This window comes from Carettochelys insculpta, chromosome 5 (assembly GCF_033958435.1).
Source record: "Carettochelys insculpta isolate YL-2023 chromosome 5, ASM3395843v1, whole genome shotgun sequence".
In the NCBI taxonomy this organism is placed as follows: domain Eukaryota; kingdom Metazoa; phylum Chordata; order Testudines; family Carettochelyidae; genus Carettochelys; species Carettochelys insculpta.
In genome coordinates, this window is record NC_134141.1 from 51293602 (window position 1) to 51318521 (window position 24920).

General features: G+C 45.1%; 1 protein-coding gene across 1 annotated transcript in view; it reads left to right on the forward strand.

The window, feature by feature from the left end:
* Positions 1-24920, forward strand: part of SHC3 (SHC adaptor protein 3) — a 117626-nt gene that overhangs the window by 45469 nt on the left and 47237 nt on the right. The window contains exons 3-4 of the mRNA XM_074994157.1: positions 19771-19834; positions 22051-22170. Of these exons, the coding sequence (XP_074850258.1) occupies positions 19771-19834; positions 22051-22170 (184 nt within the window). The remainder of the gene's footprint in view (positions 1-19770; positions 19835-22050; positions 22171-24920) is intronic.

The following is a 24920-nucleotide window of genomic DNA, read 5'->3' on the forward strand; positions in this document are numbered from 1 at the left end:
ACAATTTTGGAGGCTGGCCATAGTCTGGGGTCTTTTAACAACCCCAAGCTATAATTGTTTCAATGATTCATTGCTGTTCAGTCCAGCACCCATGTCTACTTTAAAATATTCTTCTTCTGAGGGTCTTCTTTTCCAGGAGCTCTAAATCTAGATCCAAGCCTGCAAAGACTGAGTGGTTTTGTATCCTGTTTTCAAAAACCTGTCTGTGGGGACAGGTTTACTACCCCTTTTCTCCCTGCATTCATAAAGAGCACATCTCTTATAAAGGCAAGCTAGACCCCCATCTGGAAAAAGTGACATTTGTTTAACATGGCAGGGGAAAGAGGGGAATGAAATGTGGGAAGGTATTGTCAGATACCACATCTACTCAAGGTGCATTTTTTCCCGTGGTTCACCAGTAAAAATAGCCAGAACGCTATGGGGCTCAGGGAACTGTGGGATAGGTTCCCACAATACACTGATGTAGCACTTGATTTAAAGCTACTTGTGTGTGACAGCAGTAAGTTGATTTTGTGGGGAGTATGTGGGAAGGTGAGGATGCTCAAAATCGAATGGATAAAACCCAGCATTAAGAAATTAATTTTAATAAATTCAATTTTAGTTCATAGTGTAGACCCAGCCTCAGTCTCTCTCATTCTAACATTACATTAACAGTTGCTCCCATGTAATTTCTATGCTGTCTGTTATTGCATACTCCTCTGTGGGGCAGATATTCAAAAGATTTCAACTCTCACAATTGGGGATAGATTTCTGAAGAGCTCATTTTCTATTTAGGCATCACCATAAGAGGCCACATTTTCAAAATTCCTTCCTCCAACTTTTGCCAAGATCGGTAATGAATAAGGAGAGGTAAGAGATGACTGAGGACATGATCACAGGTAAAGTGGTCAAGAAGTAACTTTATCTGAGGCACAAAATCCAAGTGCTGAGGAAATTTAAAATCAATAGATGACAGAGTTATTGCTAAGTAGGTAGTCTGTCCTGTCCGACGATGACGTCTTGAGCTTGCACAGGCTCATCAGTTGTGGACTTGCATGTGGCTGAGGAGTCCAAGCTTTGAATGGCATGGGTGTTCACAGTGGGGGCAAGGGAATTGTCCTGGCTCTGTTGGTGCGGCTGCTGCTGTTGCTTTCTTCCTCTCACGAGCATCAATGAGGCGTACACGTGGCTGCTCTTCAAAGTTGTCGTACGCGTGTTGTACGAGAGCACGCCAGCCTGTTTGGTCTTTTGCATGCTGCTCTAGCTGATCTGGTTTTAAACCAGCATGAGCAATGTTGGCCTTCACGCAGTCTTTATACCTCTTGTGAGGCCTACCTTGATTCCTTTTGCCCTGGAAGAGTTCACCGTACAGCAGTTGCTTAGGGATCTTTGACTCCTCCATTCGTATGACGTGCCCTGTCCAGCGAAGCTGGGCTTTCAGAATCATGGCTTCGATGCTCATGGTTCCTGCTCTGTCCACGACTTCCAGGTTCATAACTTTGTTCTGCCATCGAATGTGCAGTATTGACCTCAGGCTGCGTGTATGGAAGTGCTTCAGCAGTTTTATATGTTTTCTGTACAAGGTCCAGGTTTCACAGCCATAGAATCATAGAATCATAGAAGAGTAGGACTGGAAGAGACCTCGAGAGGCCATCGAGTCCAGTCCCCTGCCCTCATGGCAGGACCAAGCACTTTCTAGACCATCCCTGAAAGCCATCTATCTAACCTCTTCTTAAATATCTCCAGTGATGGAGATTCTACCACCTCCCTTGGCAATTCGTTCCAGTGTTTGATCACCCTGACAGTTAGGAACTTTTTCCTAATGTCCAACCTGAGCCTTCCCTGCTGCAACTTAAGTCCATCGCCTCTTGTTCTATCCTCAGAGGCAAGGAAGAACAAGTTCCCTCCCTCTGCCTTATGACACCCTTTTAGATACCTGAAAACTGCTATCATGTCCCCCCTCAATCTTCTCTTTTCCAAACTAAACAAGCCCAATTCTTTCAGCCTTTCTTCATAGGTCATGTTCTCTAGACCTTTGATCATTCTCGTTGCTCTCCTCTGGACCCTCTCCAATTTCTCCACATCCTTCCTGAACTGCGGTGCCCAGAACTGGACACAATATTCCAGCTGAGGCCTAACCAGCGCAGAGTAGAGCGGGAGAATGACTTCTCGTGTTTTGTTCACAACACACCTGTTAATGCATCCCAGAATCATGTTTGCTTTTTTTGAAACAGCATCACACTGTTGACTCATATTTAGCTTGTGGTCAACTATAACCCCTAGATCCCTTTCTGCTGTACTCATTCCTAGGCAGTCCTTTCCCATTCTGTACGTGTGACACTGATTGTTCCTTCCTAAGTGGAGCACTTTGCATTTGTCCTTATTAAACTTCATCCTGTTTACCTCAGCCCATTTCTCCAGTTTATCCAGATCCTATTGAATTATGACCCTATCCTTCAGAGAAGTTGCAACCTCTCCCAGCTTGGTGTCATCTGCAAACTTAATAAGTGTACTTCCTATGTCAATATCTAAATCGTTAATGAAGATATTGAACAGAACCGGTCCTAAAACAGACCCCTGCGGAACCCCACCAGTTATACTTTTCCAGCAGGATTGAAAACCATTAATAACTACTCTCTGGGTACGGTTATCCAGCCAGTTGTTCACCCACCTTATAGTAGCCCCATCTAAGTTGTATTTGAGTAGTTTATTGATAAGTATATTATGTGAGACCGTGTCAAATGCTTTACTGAAGTCTGGTATATCACATCCACCGCTTCTCCCTTACCCACAAAGCTCGTTATTCTATCAAAGAAAGCTATTTGATTGGTTTGACGTGATCTGTTTTTAACAAAACCATGCTGGCTGTTCCCTATCACCTTACCACCTTCCAAATGCTTGCAGATGATTTCTTTAATGACCTGCTCCATTATCTTTCCTGGCACAGAAGTTAAGCTGACTGGCCTGTAGTTTCCTGGGTTATTCTTGTTCCCCTTTTTATAAATGGGTACTACATTTGCCCTTTTCCAGTCTTCTGGAATCTCTTCCGTCTCCCATGATTTTCCAAAAATGATTGCTAAAGGCTCAGATACCTCTTCTATCAGCTCCTTGAGGATTCTAGGATGCATTTCATCAGGCTCTGGTGATTTGCAGACATCCAATTTTTCTAAATAAATTTTAATTTGTTCTTTTTGTATTTCAGCTTCTAAACCTACCCCTTTTTCACTATCATTCTCTATGTCAGGCATTCCTTCAGATTTCTCAGTGAAGACCGAAGCAAAGAAATCACTAAACATCTCTGCGATTTCCAAATTCCCTGTTACTGTTTCTCCCTCATCACTGACCAATGGCCCTACCCTCTCCTTGGTCTTCCTCTTGTTACCAATGTATTTGTAAAAAGCCTTCTTGTTTCTCTTTATGCTTGTAGCTAGCTTGAGCTCATTTCGTGCCTTAGCCTTTCTAAGCTCCTGCATGCTCGTGTTATTTGCCTATATTCATCCTTTGTAATTTGTCCTAGTTTCCATTTCTTATATGATTCCTTTTTTAGTTTGAGATCATGCAAGATCTCCTGGTTAAGCCAAGGCAGTCTTTTGCCATGTTTTCTATCTTTCCTACGCAGCGGGATAGCTTGCTTTTGGGCCCTTAATAATGTCCCTTTGAAAAACTGCCAACTCTCCTCAGCCGTTTTTCCCCTCAGTTAAGCTTCCCATGGGACCTTACCTACCAGCTGTCTGAGTTTACCAAAATCTGCCTTCCTGAAATCCATTATCTCTATTGTACTGTTGTCCCTTCAACCCTTCCTTAGAATTGTGAACTCTATGATTTCATGATCACTTTCACCCAAGCATCCTTCCACTTTCAAATTCTCAATAATTTCCTCCCTATTTGTTAAAATTAAATCTAGAACAGCTTCCCCCCGGTAGCTTTTTCAACCTTTTGGAATAAAAAGTTGTCTGCAATGCAATCCAAGAATTTATTGGACAGTCTGTCCCCTGCTGTATTAGTTTCGCAACATATACCTGGGTAGTTGAAGTCCCCCATCACCACCAAATTCTGGGCCCTGGATGATTTTGTTAGCTGTTTAAAGAAAGCCTCATCCACCTCTTCCACCTGGCTAGGGGGCCTGTAGCAGACGCCTAGTAGGACCTCATCCTTGTTTTTCACTCCTCTGAGTCTAACCCAGAGACTTTCAACCCGTCCATCTCCTATGTCCATCTCCACCTCTATCCAAGTGTGTACATTTTTAATATACAAGGCAACACCTCCTCCCTTCTTTCCCTGTCTGTCCTTCCTAAGCAGGCTGTACCCTTCAATACCAACATTCCAATCACGAGTATTATCCCACCAAGTTTCTGTGATGCCAACGATATCATACTTGTATTCATTTATCAGTACTTCCAATTCATCTTGTTTATTTCCCATACTTCTTGCATTTGTATATAGGCATCTCAGACATTGATTTGGTCTTGCCTCCCAGTTTTGCCCTGGCCCTCTTTTTACTCTCCCAGCGTAGCCCATACTCCCTCCCATTTCAAGTTCATCTCCCAGGTATCCATGCTCTCCACTTACCTGCAGGCTTTGCTCCCCTGCCCCTGTCGAACCTAGTTTAAAGCCCTCCTCACTAGGTTAGCCAGCCTGTGTCAGAATATGGTCTTCCCCCTCCTCAAAAGGTGAACGCCATCTATGCCTAGCAGTCCTTCCCAGAAAAGGATCCCGTGGTCAAAGAAACCAAAGCCTTCCTGGCGACACCATCTACACAACCAAGCATTCACCTCCAGGATACACCTGTCTCTGCCTGGGCCCCTACCTCTGACAGGCAGGATTGAAGAGAATACCACCTGCGCCCCAAACTCCCTGACCCGTGCCCCCAGAGCCCTGAAGTCACTCTTGACCTGCTCAGCGTCACACCTCACAGTATCATTAGTGCCCACATGGATGAGAAGCATGGGATAGTAGTCAGAGGGCCGGATAATCCTCGACAATGCCTGCGTAACGTCTTGGATACAGGCCCCCGGCAGGCAGCACACCTCCCGAGAGGAAATGTCAGTGCGACAGATGGGCGCCTCCATCCCCCTCAGAAGAGAGTCTCCAACCACCACTACTCTACGTTTCCTTCTTGCAGGGGTGGCAGTAGACTTCCCAGCCTTGGGGGTACGAGGCTTCTCCTCTTCTGTATAGGGTAATTCTTGGTCTCCTGTATCGAGTACAGCATAACGGTTTTCCAGTACCACGGTGGGAGGGTTCTGAGCAGGGGTGGGACACTGCCCGCTGCGAGAAGTAACCAGCTGCCAGTGTCCACCCTGGTCCACCTCCTCCAGTGGTTTATCAGGTGTCCTGTGCACTGGGACAGTTACCTCCGCAGTCTCCACCTGAATACTATCCAGGAACTGCTCATGGACTTGGATACTCCTCAACCTGGCCACCTCCTCCTGTAGCTCCCCCACTTGCTGCCTGAGAGATTCCACCAGCAGGCACCTTTCACACTGAATATTCCCCTCAGCCTGGGTATCAGTAAGTGGGAACGGCAAGCCACAGTCCTTGCAGAACCACACCAGGATCTGGGTAGACACATCCATGGTCAGGCAGTCTGTCTGGCTACAGGCACAAGTGGAGGAGACAGCAGTAGTGCTGGCACAGGAGTTGCGGGTCTTCCTAACCATTATAGTCCTCTGTCACATTCCCTCCCAAACTCCCTCTTAAACTCCCTGGTCTGCAGCTCCCTGTCCGCTTCGCTCCCCTGGTCGCTCCTGCCTCTGGCTTTTAAGCCTCCTGGCCTCTCTCAGGCCCTCCCCCTATGAGTCACACAGGGGACTCATACAGGACTCATACAGCCATACAGGAAACTGGTCAGGACTACAGCCTTGTACACTTTCAATTTAGTGGACTGTCGGATATTGTGCTGATTCAACACTCGCACTCTCAGACATCCTAGTGCCCGGCTGGCCTGGCAGATTCTGGCATTAATTTCTTTGTCAAGGGAGCCATCATTGGCTATCACACTGCCAAGGTACTTGAACTCCTCTAGTGTTTTTAACTCTGTTCCTTCAATATTGAATACTGAATATTCAAGATAGAAGTGGGAAGAACAGCAGATCCTGGAGCAGGTTGAAACAGTACCTCAGTCTTTCTTAGGCTGATGGTCAAACCAAAGAGGCGAGTGGCATCAGCAAACTTGTTGACGATGAGCTGGAGATCAGATTCCTTGTGTGCCATAAGTGCACAGTCGTCAGCAAAAAGGGCTACAAGGATGAGTCTCTCAGGCATCTTTGGTTTCAGCATTCAGACGACGAAGGTTGAAAAGTGACCCATAGAGTCTGTATCTTATGTAGACTCCATGGTCCAGGTCCCTAACTGTGTGGCTGAGGACGCATGTGAAAAAGAGGTTGAATAACACTGGGGCCAGCACGCACCCTTGCTTCACACCATTGGATATCTCAAATGGATCTGAGGACTCACCATTTGAAATGTCCAGGGAGGGGTAGCACCTCTGGTGTGGGGACTTGTGTCTTTTCAGGGGCAGTTTGTGCACCTTTGGTCCCCACCTGGCACCCAGCTCTCACTTGTGGCTCCAAGAAGCTGTAGCATGCAGCGGCCACACCCTGATAAACCACTTCAACAGGCAGGCTAAACCAGGTGAGGGTAGCCAACAGGTCTGAAACCTGCGGTGAGATGGGGACAGAGTTATTGCACATTTAAAATAACACCAAAAGGTGGAATAGAAGCCAGATAAAATTCCTGAAGAGGGGTCATGTTAAAAGGTTATCTAAATGTCAGCTATTTGAGAATATAAATTGTTCAGTTGTACAGAATTTGTTTTTAGGAAAGATTCTCATCCCTTCTACTGTCAAACTTTTACTAACATGAATAGTTCTGTTGAAGTCTGTGGCTTGTGTGAATAAGTGCTCAATATGGGTGGAAAGTCTCCACAGTCTTGCCCATAATGGAAGCAGAATAAAGTTTTAATTCCCTGGAAGATTCTGTTGATCTCAATGAGCAAAATTTCGAAAGGAGCTTTTAAAACTGTGCCCACAAGGTATCACATCTAAGCTTTTGCATATGGAATATCGTGCCTGCGTGGTACATTGATGCATTCTTGTGGAGAGGAAGGAAGGATTTTTTAGCCAAATTGCAGAACTGAGAGTCAGAGTACTTGGTTGTATAAGTTCTGGCTTCTTGTATCTTCTTGGACAGCCACTTAATCTCTTTTGACCTCACAGGGCTGTGAGACTAAATAAGTTAATGCTTGTAAAGTGCAATGAAGTCTTCGGATGGAAAACACTGTAGAAGTGCAAACAATTAATAATACTTGCTGAGATTTTCAAAGCAGCCTAATGGATTTAGGTGCCCAGATCTCATTAAAAATTAATATGAGTTAGGTGTTCAAATTCCCTAGAAGGTATTGAAAATCCCACCCATTATTAATGTTGTATTTAGATAACTAAATCCAATATATGCTTGAATAAAACAACAACAAAAAAAAGAATAGGGACATTTTTGTCTTAAGGTGACTTGTGAAAAATATAAGCTATTGCCACTGTGTTTCACTTGGTGCTTTATATGTCAACCTTTTAACTTGAACTATCATTTTAAAAAATTAAAATGTTTAGTATTTAATAGTATGCTTTTTTCCTTGAGCGAAATCATTCAACAGATGCTTCCATTTATTGTGCTATTAGTAGAAAGTTTTCAATTCAGTGCTGTCTGAAAAGGTATTATTATATCAGTTTGTGGGTATTGTCTATGGAGATATGAACAGGTAAGTTTGAGTTGTATGAGAATTTTCCTTGATTGTTGTGAAATTTGAGGCTTTTACCACAGACCAAATATGAAAATTTAAGTGTTATTTATTGTCACTTGTATTGTATTTGTTCTTTTGTGATCTCTATGTGAATCTTTGAACAATTAAATGGATGTGCACAAAAAAAGTAGGGATAATGTTAAAATAAAGCCGAGTCCATAGATTGCATAATTAGCTAACCATTGGCAATTGTTGGCACACATGAAGTAATGCTAACTTGGTTGGGCAGCATGATGAACAGAACTGTTTCATTTTCAACGTAAAGGAGGAGCAGCAGGCCAGACAACTGAACTAACTGCAGCTGGCAACTGATCCTAAATTCACCATGACTCCTTCTACCATCACCACTGAAAGGAGCCATCTTTAAAGTGTTTTGGCCAGGCCATTTGTATCCTCAAACTTTTCTTTAAAAAACATTCAGGTAAAATATTTTTGCAACACATACAATGTTCACAGTTCATCTAATACACAAGTGTCTACATCTATGTGCTTACAGTTGAATTTGCTATATTATTATGAGCTTTCACTACCATGTTGCATGCACAAATGTAGTTATACATTGATCTGAATTATAATTATATTGCATGTACAGTTTGTCATATTACAGGTATCTGGATTACCAGGCTGCACGCTTGATGTTGTTGTTGCTAGTTAATTGAGTGCAATTAGTTTAGTGCATGTAGCATTTGAAAGCCATCTCATCATACCAAGTGAAACATCATGTTGCATGTTCTGTTGATAAGTAGATCATGTGAGTGGAATAACTTACATTAGTGATGAGCCTGAATAAAAACCCAGATCTTAGTCCTTCTAGAACATTTTGTGGATGGGGTACTAAAAGCCTGCTCGCAGTCTAGTTCCAGATCTTGTGATTGGACCTTACCTCTATAAAGGGCTGAACCAAAACCACAAATACACTTTTCCATTAACTCACCCCTTCCCCCACCTTTTGAAGAGGAGGTATTCAGAATCCAAATCCAAGGTAAAGAACTAGGCTCAGGCCCACCACTAATTTATATTGATGACATCTCAGTCTATAGGGGATTTCTTTACCTGTTTTGTATTCTTTACAGAAACTCATTGCCAGCAAAGTTCACCCGAAAGGAAGGAAGACATTGGAAGGGGAAAATGGCTCACTATAGCTTATGAAGAAACTTAGGTAACATGTATTTTAAATAATAAGTCTTATACAGTCACTGAATTTCTCTCTGACATCTCCTTACTCCTCAGCTACCTGAAAATATTACTTTTGCTAGGAAATTACCAGAGCCCTGTAGTACAGCTATACTTAACGGACCATGGATTTTACAATCTTGATGGTACTCTCAGGGATAAGTCATACATAGACTCAGATTGCAAGTAACCACAATGCATCTGTGTGTTGATAGAGGGGTGAACGAGGAGCTTTTTGCCCTTTTCACAGCTACACTGGGCTGAGCTTTGGGGAGCACAGTGACAGCTTGCTCTTGATCCTTTCCTTAGGGCAGGGAGGAGAAAGGGGCATATTCATGATCCCTAACAGCATGCTGTAGAAAGAGAGCAACCTCCAACATCTTTGGGCAAGGAAGAGCTTTGTTCCTTCTCTTGGGGCAGTGCAGCTCCAGATCAGCTGCTGTGCATCTGAGAAAGTGGTTTTTTTTTTACCCACGAAAACTTATGCCCAAATAAATCTGTTAGTCTATAACAATGGGACTACTTGTTGTTTCTACTCTGGACTGTGACTCTAAAATTTCTGTGTAGCCCATGTTGTTCTTTACACACTCACAGAATTACAATCACAGGGCTGGAAGGGACCTCTGGAGGTCATCTAGTTCAACCCCCTGCTTCAAGCAGGTTCAACCCCCACTAAGTCATCCCAGACAGAACCTTGTCAAGTTGGACTTAAAGATCTCAGAGATCCTTTAGCGGAAGGCAGATTAGTGGTAGAACTGGAGCAGAGGGAATTGGCAGATGCCATTGCAGAGCCTTTTGCTATTGTCTTTGAAAACTTGCAGAGATCAGGAGAGGTCCCAGGTGAATGGAAAATGACAAATGTAGTGCCCATCTTTTAAAAAGGAACAAAGACAATCCAAGGAACTACAGGCCAGTCAGTCTTATCTCAGTCCCTGGAAAAATCATGGAGGTGATCCTCAAGGAATCCATTTTGGAGCACTTGGAAGAGGGAAAAGTGACCAAGAGCAGACAACATGGATTCACCAAGGGCAAGTCACGCCTGACCAATCTGATTAGCTTCTGTGATGAGGTTACTGGCTCTGTGAACATGGGGAAGTCAATGAATTTGACATACCTTGACTTTAGCAAAGTTTTTGACACAGTCTCCCCACCACATTCTTGTCCATAAGATAAGGAAGTATGGACTGGATACGTAGACTGTAAGGTAGATAGAAAGCTGGCTAGACGGTTGGGCCCAACGAGTAGTGATCAATAGCTCAGTATCTGGTTGGTGGTCAGTTTTAAGTGGAGTGCCCCAAGAATTGGTTCTAGGGCCAGTATTGTTCAATATCTTTATTAATGGCCTGGATGCGGGGATGGATTGCGCCCTTAGCAAATTTGTGGCTGATGCTAAACTAGGGGCAGAGGTAGATACATTGGAAGGTAGAGAGGCCAGAGTGACCTAGATAAATTGGAGGATTGGGCCAAAAGAAATCTGAGTTTCATTAAGGACAAGTGAAGAGTCCTGCACTTGGGATGGAAGAATCCCAAGCATTGTTACAGGCTGGGTGCTGACTGGCTAAGTAGCAGTACAGCAGAAAAGGACCTAGGGATTACAGTGGATGAGAGGCTGGATATGAGTCAACAGGATGCCCTTGTAGCCAAGAAGGCTAACAGCATATTGGGATATATGCGGAGAAGCATTTCCAGCAGATCTGAAGAAGTTGCTATTCCCCTCTATTTGACACTGGTGAGGCCTCGTGGAGTATTGTGTCCAGTTCTGCCCCCCTGCCCCCTGCAGTATAGAAATGATGTGGATGCATTGGAGCAGGTCCAGTGGAGGGCAACGAAAATGCTTAGGGGGATGGAGCACATGATCTGTGAGGTGAGGCTGAGGGACTTGAGCTTATTTAGTTTGCAGAAGAGAAGAGTGAGGCGTGATTTGATAGCAGCCTCCAACTTCCTGAAGGGGGTCTCTACAGAGAATGGAGAGAAGCTGTTCTCAGTAGTGGTGGAGGGCAGAGCAAGGAGCAATGGTCTGACATTACAGAGAGAGAAGTATTGGTTGGATATTATGAAAACCTGTTTCACCAGGAGGGTGGTGAAGCACTGGAATGCATTACCAAGAGTGTTGATGGAATCTTCATCCCTAGAGGTTTTTAAGTCCTGGCTTGACAAAATCCTGGCTGGGATGATTTAGTCAGTGTTGATCCTGCTTCAGGCAGGGGGATGGACTAGATGACCTCCTAAGGTCCCTTCCAGCCCTAGGATTCTATGATTCTATAAGTACTGATTTATTATTAATTAGTTTCATGCCTGGAAATGTGACCAGCAGGGGCATAACTATGACTTTTATGCACCAGGATCATGAATAATACCTCGGTAACTAATAATTTATAATACTTGATATTCTTGCTCAACAGAGGAACAAATATCAATGGGGAATAATTTACATCTGCCCACTGTGTTCCCATAAAATTGCATGCAAATGTATTAGAACAAACAAGCTCTTTAATTTGCTTTTCCTTGGAAGCAACTTTAGTTAAATTTTTTTATTAATGGAAATATTTTCAGTTGGATGGGAATAATTTGATTGACCTCTGGTAGTTCAATAGTAATGAACAAAAGTGATTCATAATGATAATTTTATTATGCCTGGGCAGCCCTTGCTGTCTTTTTCTGCTAGCTTCTTTGAGTAACAAGGAGAGAGAGGTCAGGATTCAGGGAGTTGAAGATAAAATTCCAAGAAATGGACTTGGCAGCTCATCTATGGATGTAGCTGAACAAACTGTTGATGAACCTGAGCAATTCTCTTGGCTTTTCTTGGCAGATATAAATAAATTCATCTCAAGAATAACCATTTTTGTATTGAGGCATAAAATGTAAAACATTTCCTGTCCCTGTAATGTAATCTGTGTGCATGATGTTTGGCGTCCGTGGCAACTGGGAGTTTAGACAGAGGGAGACGAAAAGAGGTGAGACTGTCAAGTCTACATTTTGGACATGAAACATTTTACTGGAGGAAGAAAATGAGAGAAAACGTGGGGACTCATTCCAGTAGTTAGTGTGAAGCAGAGTGTGTTTTTCCTGCTTTTAAAGGCAACTCTCAATGCAAAGTTAACTGTGGAGACATTACTTGTCAAGCGGGAAACTGTCAAATTTTTAACACCAGATGGGCCAGGTGACCTCAAACACATGGGGAAAACTAAGGTGTTGAGGTGTTGGGTGACTTTAAAATCATTCATAATTAGAATGTCACAAGTTGTTTCAGCAAATATCATTCTCCGGATGACTCGTAACATTGTGGATAATATTCAACCAAATGAGGTGTGGTGGTGGCCCAAAAGCAGACCCCCTTTTCCATGGGTTCATCAAGTCTGTTCTGATATTTGATTCTCAGGTCATCAAGCCCTTGTGGCCACACAGGAATAGAGCAAATGGTGAACAATCACTACAGCTGAACTTTCATCTGCGTGTTAAAGAAGAGAAGAAGATAATTAGACTGTTAAACTCATTGCCATAAGCAGTTGTTCAGGCCAAGTTCTGGTCAGGCAACAAAGAAGGGATTGGACTTTTACATGAATAATGAGATGAGACAGTTTTGTAATTGTTATGCAAAAACAAGAGATGTTGCAAGAGTTATGAAAGCTCATGTTTCAGGGTTTAAGACAATCTCTATTAGAGATTAGCAGGAGAGTCACCTGTGGAAATTATCTCATAGCTGCTTACCATGGGCTCTGAAGTAACGTGTTGGCTGTTCATAGAGACAGGATACTAGACAAACCTTGGGTCTGATTTACTATGACATTTCCTGTGCACCAGTAGCTGAGCTAGGAGTAAAACCTAAATCTTCCATAATCTCAGTCCACAGCCTTGCCCACTGGTCTGCACTTCCAGAAGCTAGCCTGGAACAGGGAATGCCAGTTTACCATGGAGGTTAGATAATTATGGCTTCTTAGTTCCATTGATCTAGACTTTTTAATATAGGTTCTTCCTTTAATTTTTGGCATTACTGAATTTACCTTCCAAAACCTTAGCACTATGAAAAAGAGAATCCCTCTTAAAGTGTGCATGCAAATACAAGGTTTTGCAGGCACACTATGTGCAAAAAGGGGAACGTACCATTTCAGAAGATTGTTTTGAAAATGTACCCTTGTGCTGGATGGGCTTTTGGAGTCTGTATGATGCATAAAGATAAAGGATTTTGTTTACACAAGGATGTGCACAGAAACAGAGTTCTGTATCTAATTGGCATGCCCAGAGCTGTGCACAAAAATCAGATGTGTGTGCTCCTTTGATGTCGGGTAGTGTAAAACTGACCCAGTGTGCTTGCAAATTGGGTGCTCACAAAAACAAGTCACGTGGGTAACTGCATTCAGAATTCTGCAAGCACACTTCTGACTTTTTAACTAGCTTATTAGAGGTAGGTTTCAACTCTATGTAATTCTCTGTACTGTTGGTGTACAAAAAGTAGTTTTTTTCCAGAACTCATATTATTTTAAAGACATTGGTTTTATATAACTGCATTTTATTCACATTTTGTGTAGAATTTAGTATGCTGGTGAATAGATTCCCACAAAGAAGTAGCTGTGTTAGTCTGTATTCTTGTTTTGTTAGATTCCTACAAAGGCTCAATGTTCATGAAAACTACTGGTTATGGTAAGAAATTTTGCCTAGTATATCTCTTAATAAGTATACATCCAGGAAGTTTGAGAACAACCAAACATCACTAAAAACCAAATCAATGGGTAACAAGTATATTTGTTAGTGAAGACATTAAAAAACACCTATGAATTGTTGATGCAGGGTGCTGTGAAATAGTCTAAGGCTTGGACATATGGATTTCTGTCATTAATTTAGAAAACAATTTCTGGATACATACAGAAAACTCTGAGTGTGAGGCTAAGGCTACACTATGGTTTCTATAGCAAGACGTATTTGTATCCTGAAATAGAAACCCCACAGCCAGACACAGCACTCGAAATAGCAGGGCTGTTTCAAGCACAGTATTTTGTTCTTGCTACTCTTCGTACTCCTCGTAGCAGGAAGTTTGAAATAGGCATTTATTTTGAACTCCAGTGCAGTGTAGCCAGCACTGGGTTTGAAATGTTCCCTTGAAACAACTTAATCTGTGCAACACAAAAAGTTTAAGTTGTTTTGAGATAGGGCTACACTATAGTCTTAGCTCAAAAGTATTAATTGTTCTAATCCACTTGAATTATTATTGTGTAGTTCAAAATCTGTCTAGCCATAAATTATGCTCTATAGCTAATCATTGCTTAACTGGTATTCTTCTTTTTTTTTTTATAATTGATTATACAGTCCTCACAGTGTATACAATTTATAAAATGTGTCAGAATGGAATGGCCAGCTTGTTTTTGTTTCCTCCTTGCAGATCTATCACACATACAGAGAATCCCCCATTGCAGGAAACAACTGAGACTCTGAAGAAAAGAAAAAGAGGAGCAGCTTTAGACCTTGCTGCATAAGTTTACCAACAACTTGTCTGCCACATTCATCACCACCAGCTGATTTTATCAGTCCTTTCCTCTCGTCCATATTTTCCATGATCTGGAACAAGCAGGCCATGCCACATTCCTCCTCTGTGAGTTCACTGTAACCATTTTACTTCATTATCTCCTTTTACACAGATACAAGCAGCTCTGCTCCGGGATTATTCACTGCACCTTTGCGTCACAAGACCTGTCCACCAGCCTTTCATAATTTTTTTCTATACTCTTAGTTCTATGAGTATATATCATTAGCTACTTCTTCATCCTTACCTCTATCAGACCCCATCAGGATGCCTCTTTGCCTTTAAAGCACCACTAACTGTAATACTTGAGCATGTAATGGAACATTAAAGTATCTTACTTCTTTCTTAATCACTTCAAACACTACAAATTTACTGTGCCTGTTTTATAAAGGAACAAACACTATTCTGATTATTAAATATATTTCTGAAAGTTTACTTATGGCCTCTGTGGGGTTATTTTCAGAATTAACGTGTTAATTTTAATTTTAAGATAGGCCTTGTTTTCTCCTCAGCAGGTGGTAGCTACTGTAATTGGTTTATTGAAAGGATTGGCAAAGAAATAAATAAGGGCAGACTGCAGAATTTCTCCAGAAATGTATAGTTCTTCTTCTAAATAAACTCACTGAGTGGGTCTCCCTGTTTCTTTTTTTCACCTGTTGAGCCCCACTGTGTGTGAGTCAGGCTGCTAAAGATATAGCTGGAAACATGGGATAATGGGGATAGACAAGGGATAAAAAACCAGCAAGTTTTATGGCTGTGGCATGCAAGCCATTTTGTGTGTTCAATGTGGTCAGTTTCTAGTCTCAAAATTGACATCAGTTTTTTCTCAAAATTTAGTTTAAAAGTCAATGCCGCTTTTATGTGTCAATCTTCCCCCCCCAAAACAGTAGCTTCAGTACTCTCTTTTCATGAAAAATAATCAATTAAATTAGTTAAATAACCATATAAGCAAAAGGGGATTTTGAAGAGTGCAGGGTCCTTGCGGAAAGGACCCAATGTAGACGAGCCATGCACATTCGAAAGTGGCACTTCTGAAGTGCTGTGGCCACCATTATGCTAATGAGGCACTGCATATTCATAGCAGCACCTCATTAGCATCTTTCGATTAGGTTCATTACCGTTCCCGTTTTGAAGTTCTGGGGCTAGTGTAGACATAGCCAAAAATGTTTAATAAAGAAAGAGATTTCAGCTTTTTTAAGGTTAGATGTAAGCATGATGTTTAAGATCATAAAAAACAAACAACAGGATTATGGCCTTTTAAATGGAAGGTGAGGCCAGTATGAAAGGCATGCTTTTTCTTCTCACAGAAATGTCAGAGAGGAGAAATGCAATACCGCATACAGACAATGGTTACACTTGCCTGCTGGAATCTATACTGCAAATATATAAGCTGTGGCTACACTAGCATGGTCTTTTGAAAGGAAAATTGAAAATGGGACATTTTCGAAAGAGCGTGCAGAGCGTCTGCAAACAAAGCAGGCCCTTTCGAAAGGGAATCAAAAGAGCACAGTGCTCCTTCTGAAAGCGCTCCTCCAGTCCCGGGGCAGGAACAGCAAAACAGTCTTTTGAAAGAACACGTGTAGATGCTCCATGGGCCACTGTTTTGAAAGAGGAGTACTCCATCATGCCACCCTGGCCTGCAGGGCTTTATGTTCCCTTCGTCCAGCTGTGTTTAAAGATGCAGGGACCCAGAAACTCCATGGCAGGAAGCTGAGAGTGTGCTGGCAGCAAAGGCACTAGCTGCAGCGAGCACGCCCTCACGGAACCCCTCAGCTTCGAAAGAGTGCCACGGGCAGCAGCTAGCCCCAGTAGGCTCACAGGGGTCAACAAAAAAAGCAGACCCCCTCCTGGATGGAGCCAGAACTCGGGGATCTCCTGGGCCTCTGGGTGGAGGAGGAGGCCCTCCAGGACATGGGGGCAAGTGCCATAATGTGTCCACTTTCTCCCAGCTTGCCACTGGACTGGCCACTCGGGGACATCCTGCCTGCAACCCTGACCAAGTCAGAATCAAGGTCAAGGGGTTGCAGCAGGGCTATGTCCAGGCCCATGACTCTGCTGGCTGCCTCAGGGGCAGGACCCATGTTCTGCATCTTCTGCCAGGAGCTCCAAACCCTCCTGGGGCCCAGGGACAGCTCCTCCTGCATGCCATCGTGCACACTGCGGCAGATGAGCCACAGCCCAGGGACGTGGAAGATGCTGGACACGCCCCCCCGCCCCCAAGCAGCACCACTCAGCCTGACACTGAGCTGTCCACGGAGTGGTCCAGTGAGGAGGGGGACCTGCTACTTGACCTCCCCTCACAGTCACCAGCCAGGTGACAGCCAGCTGGGCATCAACAGACCTTGGCGAGAAACCCTCTGGTAAGTACCAGGGGGAGTGCATACCCCAGCTCACCGGGTGAAGGCACCACAGCTGCCAGTGGGCCACCTGCACATCCAGCAGACCTGGGCCAGACACAGCCCAGCTGGCCGTGGCCCCCAGTGTGCTGCAATGGCTGCCAGCGACGCTCAGCACCCACTCCCATGGACAGCACTGTAAGCCGCTTGCATGGGGAGGAAGTGAGCAGGGCCAGACCTCACACAGCACTGGTCCCATGGGGGTGGGGACTCCATGGCTACGTCTACACGTGCCCCAAACTTCGAAATGGCCATGCAAATGGCCATTTCGAAGTTTACTAATGAAGCGCTGAAATGCATATTCAGCGCTTCATTAGCATGTGGGCGGCAGCGGCGCTTCGAAATTGACGCGCCTTGCCGCCGCGCGGCGCGTCCAGACGGGGCTCCTTTTCGAAAAGGCCCCTGCCTACTTCGAAGTCCCCTTATTCCCATGAGCTCATGGGAATAAGGGGACTTCGAAGAAGGTGGCGTCCTTTCGAAAAGGAGCCCCATCTGGACGCGCCGCGCGGCGGCAAGACGCGTCAATTTCGAAGCGCCGCTGCCGCCCACATGCTAATGAAGCGCTGAATATGCATTTCAGCGCTTCATTAGTAAACTTTGAAATGGAAGTTTGGGGCACGTGTAGACATGGCCCATCAGTGCCTGTGATTCCCCCATGGCTGCCCTGCCATTGGCTGGGGGGAATGGGGGGCTGCTGCCCATGGGGAGTGAGGGGCGCAACCCCAGAACACTAGTGCAGGACTGATGTGCTGTCCATCTCTCCCTTTCCATCTCTACAGCTGCACCATGAGAGGGCCAGGAGAGTCCTGCCCCTCAGTTGTGCTGGACAGCCTATCAGAGGTGGAGGACGGGGACCAGGCACCTTCCCCACCAGCACAGGGGCAGACCTGCACCAGGAGGGCCCCAAGGCGATCCACAGATGACACCCTCCATGCTGCTGTCATCCGATGCCAGGCAGAGGTGGCCAAGCGGTGTCTCCAGCTGGAGGAGGAGGACCTGGTCTGGTGGCAGTTGGCCTGGGAGGAACTGATGAGCACCCTGAGGGACATGGAGGCCACCCTCTGGGAGCTTCTGGCCCAGCTTTCCCCCTAGCCAAGCCCATCCCCACCAAGGCCCTCCCATGGCCCTAACTCCCCATCCTCCCTGCCCCATCCCAGCCCTGCTGGGCACCCTGAAACGGGTGGGATGGGATCCCAGCGCCAAGAGGGCTCCAGGCCCTTCACCCCTGCCCTGGGCTAATGTCTCCCACAGTTGAGGTGCCCTCCTGCACCTTCCCCAGTTGAGGTACTCCATGTCCCGATGTAAATAGTAAGCCCCCTGTTCCCATTGTAAATAGTTGTTAGAATGTTCTGCAAAAACCCACATATTCTTTCATGCAGTAAAAGAGTTTATTTTTCCCCATCCCTATGTGCTGTGTGCTTGAGGGGGAACGGTATGGGGTGACTGTGTGGGAGGTGTGATGGTGGGGGCTGCAGGGAGTGGCTGGGGGTTGGTTAGGTAGGCTCATGAGCAAAGTGCTTATTGAAAGCCTCCCGGCCATGGACCCCTCCTGGTGGGTCTGGCGGCTAGGGGCAGTGTCTGGCTGTTCATATCCTGGGCCTGACTTGGCTGCCCACCTTGATGGAACGCCTTGCCCTTGCTCTCCGCGATATTGTGGAGGGTGCCGCAGGTGCCCACCACTTGGGAGATGTTCCTGAGACCCACCTTGAGATACATTAACAGGCAGTACAGCCAGCCTTTCAAGTGCCCAAAAGCCCGCTCTACCATGTTGCAGGTGTGGTTGAAGACCTCCTGGGTGGGGGTGGGGTGGCCAGTATAGGGCTGCATAAACCAGGGCTGGAGGGGGTAGGCAGCATCTGCCACAATGCACAGAGACATGGTAGCACCCCTGAGTGGGAGCTCTCACTGGGCAATGAAGGTCCCCACCTCCATGCGCCAGCAGAAGCCCAAGTTTCAGCACATGTGGGCATAGTGCATGCAGCCTGCCCAGTCCATATATACATCCATAAACCAGCCCCTGCTGTCCACCAAGGCTTGCAGCACCATGGAGTGGTAGTCCTTTCTGTTAATCTAGCGGCCCGTGCTGTATTCTGGGGCACAGATTGGGGTATGGGTCCCATCCAGGGCCCCAAAGCAGTTTGGGAACCCAAGCATTGTGAAATCAGTGATGGCCACATTCAGGTCACCCACATGGATGACCCTCTGCAGAATCATTGCATTAATGGCCTGGACAGAGTGCATGGGATGGAGGGCATGTGCGGATGTGAGGGCATGACAGGATGTGCCTGTCCCCCTGCCCCCCATGCCCCCAACCAGACTTGCTTGGTTCTCCCAAAGTGTCAGAGGGGAGCAAAATGGACATCTCTACACTCCAATTTGGGGGAAAAACAAAAAATAAAAATGTTAAACATTCTTTCAAACAGTGTTTAATAAGTAAGAGCTGCATTATTTTAAGACCTGTTACCTCACTATGATAAAAAAAAGAACAAGAACGGTGCAGCATACACCAGCTGGCCAATGGTGTAAAGAATTGATTTTTATCCTTGATGGTTTTTAAGTTATGGCACCTTGAACCAAAATTGAGTATTCCCCATCTTCTACCTCAGAACAGAGGAGTCTAAATTTGGAGAAAAGTCCACATTTGGGCAGGAAAGTAGGAGAGAAATGTTTTGGCAGTTTGTATTTTTTAAAAATCAATTGAGTTAGTTTTAAAGCTCATCAGAGATGATATCTTTACTGGTGAGAAATGAACTGACTCTGGTCAGCCACTAGTTATTGGGTCTTCACTGGTGACTGACTCATGCCATAAAGAACTAAGTTATCAGATATTCCCCTTTAGTGCAATTTGAACACCGAATGAAGAAATAAATGCATACATTTGCTATAACGCTTACTTTCTGTCTCCTCAGGGAAGCAATCAGCCGTGTTTGTGAAGCAGTACCTGGAACCAAAGGAGCCTTCAAAAAAAGAAAGGTATTTTTCTTTCTTCTGTGTCCATAGGCCATATTTCCTTAGGTCAGCATAGTGGAAAGCAGCTACAGTGGGCAGGTGAGTTTAAGTCAGCCTGAGAATCATAGGTGCAAAATCCTTCAGTGTTGTCTGTTTGTAGCCACAAATTGCACCAACTGCACTTCTGCTCAGCATCACTCATTGGAGCTCAAAATACCCCTTCCTCATGTGCATGGGATATCCGTATCATGGCTGGTAATATCGCTGGGTGGGCAAATGATAGGAGAGTGAGTGAAGTCTTAGCTCTGGCCCCACACTACTGGCCACAACAAAGGGGGAATAAACACAAACTGTTACCCTCCTGGAGCAAGGAAAGAACAAGCCAACTACCATATTGTGACAAACCTCTGGAGCAGCACAGCTATGAACTGCTCCTCACTTAGGGGCTTGTGACACAGCCACAATTTAGCTTTTATGAAGTCCAGTTTGCAGAGATGTGAGCTTATAAGGGTATGTCTACATGAGGAACTAACTTCAAACTTAGGCACTGCATCAAAGTAGCCAACACAGAGTCTACACACATTTTTTTTCCTTTACTTCAAAATTAACTTCAAAGTAGGGGGCCCAACTTCGAAGTCCTTACTCCATTACCAGTAATGGAGTAGTGCCCTACTTCAAAGTTTAATTTCGAAGTAGGGTGTGTGTAGAGGCTCATCTTTGAAGTTGCTCAAGGTTGTACTTTGAAGTAAGCAACTTCGAAGTTATTTTTGTAGTGTAGACGCAGCTTAAGTGAAATAGATAACAGTTGTGCTATCGACATAAATAGAATGTTTGAGGGAGGGTTCAGAAGGAGAACCCCTGTGCCATCCTTACTGAATTTGGCATTTTCTCATATATATTTTTACCTGTTAGGGTCACAAGGGGTCTTGTATTTGACTCCAAGTCAAACGCACACAAACACTAAAACAATAAATAGCACTGTGACAATGGAATGCTTCGGAACTGTTTTTTCAAAGGATATCTTCCATATTCAGCCTTTAAATGGGGGCTGTTAAAGCTAGGAATCTCTTAAAAAGGAAAAAAAAAAGGCAAAATGCCATAAAAGAACACTGGAAAAATGGGTGAAAGGGAGTTCCCAATGCCTGGTCAGCCATCTTGCTGAATCAGTGTGTCGAAGAGCAGTATCTCTTGTCAGTCACAAGGAAGAAATACTACTGTTAAAACAAACCAATCTTTTGGAAAGTGAAATGGTGCTGGTGGCAGCACTTTAACTACATCTTAATAGCAACAAAAAACCATGAACTTCTTCTGGTCGGTGACCCTCCTGTCTTCATGGTGACTGCCATATTTTTGTCAGTTTCAGATCATGTATTTTAGTGTATGTGACTAAGGCAAGTTCTCCTCTCTTGTCTATAATACATATTTATTATCCACTGTGCCGATCATACCCTGCATATGATCTATTGTGGATCTCCCTTTGATATCATTTGGGGGAGATGGGTCCACTCCACACAGGGAGAGGTGGTAGGATGTTCGACCAAGATTCATGGTGCAAACTGGAAAGGAGACTTTTTTGTCGATAGTGAAGTTGTTACATAGAAAATAAACTGCTATGTGAAATACAATGGCTTAGTGTGTGCGCAGTTATATCACTTCCAGCAGCTGTCCCTAATGAGAATAAGACTCTGCTACTTATTTATAGCCAATGTCATTCCTTCACCTCAAGTATTTGGCATGTGCTTTTGGTGTTGTAAGTACAAGTCAAGCCCATTGACTATTATATACTAGGAATGCTTTGTAACCAATGGTTTGTTGCTATGTTCCACACTTATGCTTCAACCATTTTGTTAAATGTATGATGAGAAATGATCTAGAGAGAAAAGTAGCTACCCATATAAAGTGATCACTACTGGTACAGATTAAAAGTTGTCATTCTCGAATAGAAGCCCTGAAGATGTCAACTGATCCTACCAGAAATGTACACTGTACATTGGAGTCTGGAGGGTTCCTGTACTGGCTGTAGACTGGCTACAGGGCTTCCTTCTCAGAGGTAAATCGGATGTGAGCCTTCCATAAAAGCCTTTAATAAACTCTCTGGAGTGGCTGAGGTTCGCATAAATGAGGTTCATTGCACACAATGTCCCCCTGTGGCTGAACAGTACTAACAGTCTAGCTTTCCATTACGGTGAACGGTCGTCATGAGTTAACAGAGAACTAAAATGTGCTACTTTACTTCACAGCCACCAAGCAAAGTTCTCTCTAGCATCTTGGGAAAGAGCAATCTTCAGTTTGCGGGAATGAACATAACTCTGAATATATCCACCACCAGCTTAAATCTAATGACTCCTGATTCAAAACAGGTTTGTATATGAAAATTCCTAATCAGTCCATTGATGCAGAGCATACGACATAATGTGCTACTTGATAACATGCTACTGTGCTTCAAGTATTACTTCTTTTCCAAATAAAAAAAGGAATGAAAATATAAAATGCAATAAATTAATAAGTTTGTTTACATATTTAATATAGAGCGGTGAAAATAATGTTCTCACAGTAATTCTGTCACTACCTCTGAAAAGGTCCACTTTACAATGTGAAATATCTTTTCCTGGCAGAAAAGGGTCCAGCTGTGTTTGGGAGGGATATTCTAGTTCTGACCCTTCTAGAAAGAGGAATGCATATCCTGAGTGGGGTGGGTTTTTTCCTTTTCCTTTATGTTGTTTTAGAGGACATTCTATTCATAAAGTGGAGTTACAAATCCTGCTTTGGGGGCTTTACACTGCAGTAGAGTATCTGCCTTTCAGAAGAAGGAAGCCTGTCACAACCAACCTCTTTATTCTTCTCCTTTGTGCTGAAGGTATATACTGACTTTGGGGAATCACTGCACTGGGTTTCAAATGATGTATGAAAGAACAAAAAAATCTTGCTCGCTATATATGGAGAGAGCCAATAACGTTGCATTATCACTGCTGTGCTATTTGCTGTGAGCTAACGTACTGGGTAAGGCAGTTCATGTTCTGCCTAGATACAGCTGGGGAAAAAACCTGCAGCGCCACAGGATAAAAAATAAACTAGAAACACACACACAAACCTGAAGGCTTTCTTATTTTCTATTTGTCTCGCCCTCACCATCAGCCTGATATGCAAGATGCAGTAATCTTCTACAAGATGAGCTTAGACACTCTAACAGCTGCACTACTGGGTATTGGAGTGTTTTGAGCCATTATTAATGAATCTGACAGTACTTTTTGTAAGGCTAGTTGTCCCCAGCTTTTACTACTGGCACAGGGAGCCATCCATTAGTATGACCCATCTGAAACACAAACAATTGAAAGCATTTTAAAAATAAGAAATGATCTTACATAAAGAGTCAGAGCCTCAGCTCTGTGCAAATCAGCAGAGTTTTGTTGCTGTCAATGGAGCAATGCTGATTCACACCAGTGGGAGAACAGCCCTAAAGGTTTTGCCTTCTGTCTACAAGAGAGGGGAGATTAAAAGAGTTGTCCCACCCATCGGAAGGTTCAGGGTGTCTGCCCCAAGCCCTGAACAATGGGGTGCCCAGCGATGGCCACCTCAGCCTCTATGGCTGGGCCCCATGGGATTACCTGGTGTGAGATGGCAGAGCTCCACTCTGCCCCACCCCTCTCTCCTTCACCATGGCAACAGGAAGTGCCTTGGCCCGAGCCCCAAGTGCTCTGCTTCCCGCTATCGTGGTGAAACAAAGTGCAGCGGGTTGTGGGGGTGGGTGTGGCAGGACAGAGCAGAGCAGGCTGCCAGGTCACTCAGGCTCCTGATGCTGTGGTGAGTGTGGGGAGGCAATGCCTGCTGCCACCCCACACCAGCCCCCCAGCAATCTCCTGGCTCCTATTGCTCAGGGAAGGGGGCTTTGGGCAAGAGGGCAGAGCAGGGGCAGGAAGTGGTGGGGTTTGGGAAAAGGGTGAAGTAGGGTGGGGTGGCCAAGCAGGGCCGGCAGAGAGTTGGGGTCGCCCTGGTCCCTGTGCCTGGGACACTGGCTTGGTGGGGCATTGCACCAGGCTCCATGCTCCTCTAGGGACAGCATAGTGCAGTGGTTCCCAAGCTTTTCCAGGTGGGGACCCATTCTGAGAATTCAGGACAACTTGGTGTCCCACAGCAATTCAAAACTGAGGGGGGAGAGCAGAGCTGTAACTAGCTAATTTTGCACCTGAGGCAAGAGTATAAAATTGTACCCCCTTATATTTATATATTCATAGTAGTTATTTCATAGACAAGGGGAAATATTAGTAAAATTGTAATACTGCATTTACTGTAGTTAGTCAGGGCTGTGTTGGTGGAAAGACACTCATCTCCAAACTGCTCCCATCAGCTTAAACCCCACAATCAGAGGCCTTGGGAGTCACACTCAGGGGTGGAGGAGTCACACTCATGGTCTAGGAGTCACTTGGGGGCTGGAGGGGACGAGGGAAGTCACACTTGGGGGCTAGGGGAGTTACACCCAGGGCCTGGAGGGGGCTAGAGTAGTCACACTTGGGACAGAGAGGGCTAGGGAGTAACACAGCGCTGGAGGAGGCTTGGGGAGGCACAGGCACAGATGGAAGTTGGTTAGGGCTTGGAGCCCTGGCTGGCAGTGCCAGCTGCAAGAACCCTGGCTGGGTTCAGGGGGAACCCTGACTCCTGCAGCTGGAAGCCAGCTGGGGCAGAGCCCTGGCCAGCACAGCCAGCTGCAGGAACCCTAGGCAGGGCTGGCGGGGGGACCCCAACCCCCATGGCTGGAAGCCAGCTGAGGCAGAGCCTGCCTGGCAGTACCAGCCATGGGAGCCAGGGCCAGGGGGAGGGACCCCAACCCCCCCACAATTGGAAGCCAGCTGTGCCCCATCCGGCAGTGCCAGCTGCAGGAACCCTGCTGGTGGTTGGGGGAACCCCACCCCCTGCAGAGGCTGAAAGCCAGGGAGCTGATCAGCTGTGCCCTCCCTCCCAACCTCAGACTCAGGCCCCCACCTCACCTGAGCTGGGCACTGCTCCACAGGTATGCAGTTTTCTGCCCTGCAGCTGAAATGGTTTTCAATTTAATTGATTGGTTTAACTGCCTGATGGCTGTTAATCCAGTTAAGAAGTTGAGTATCCACTTCAG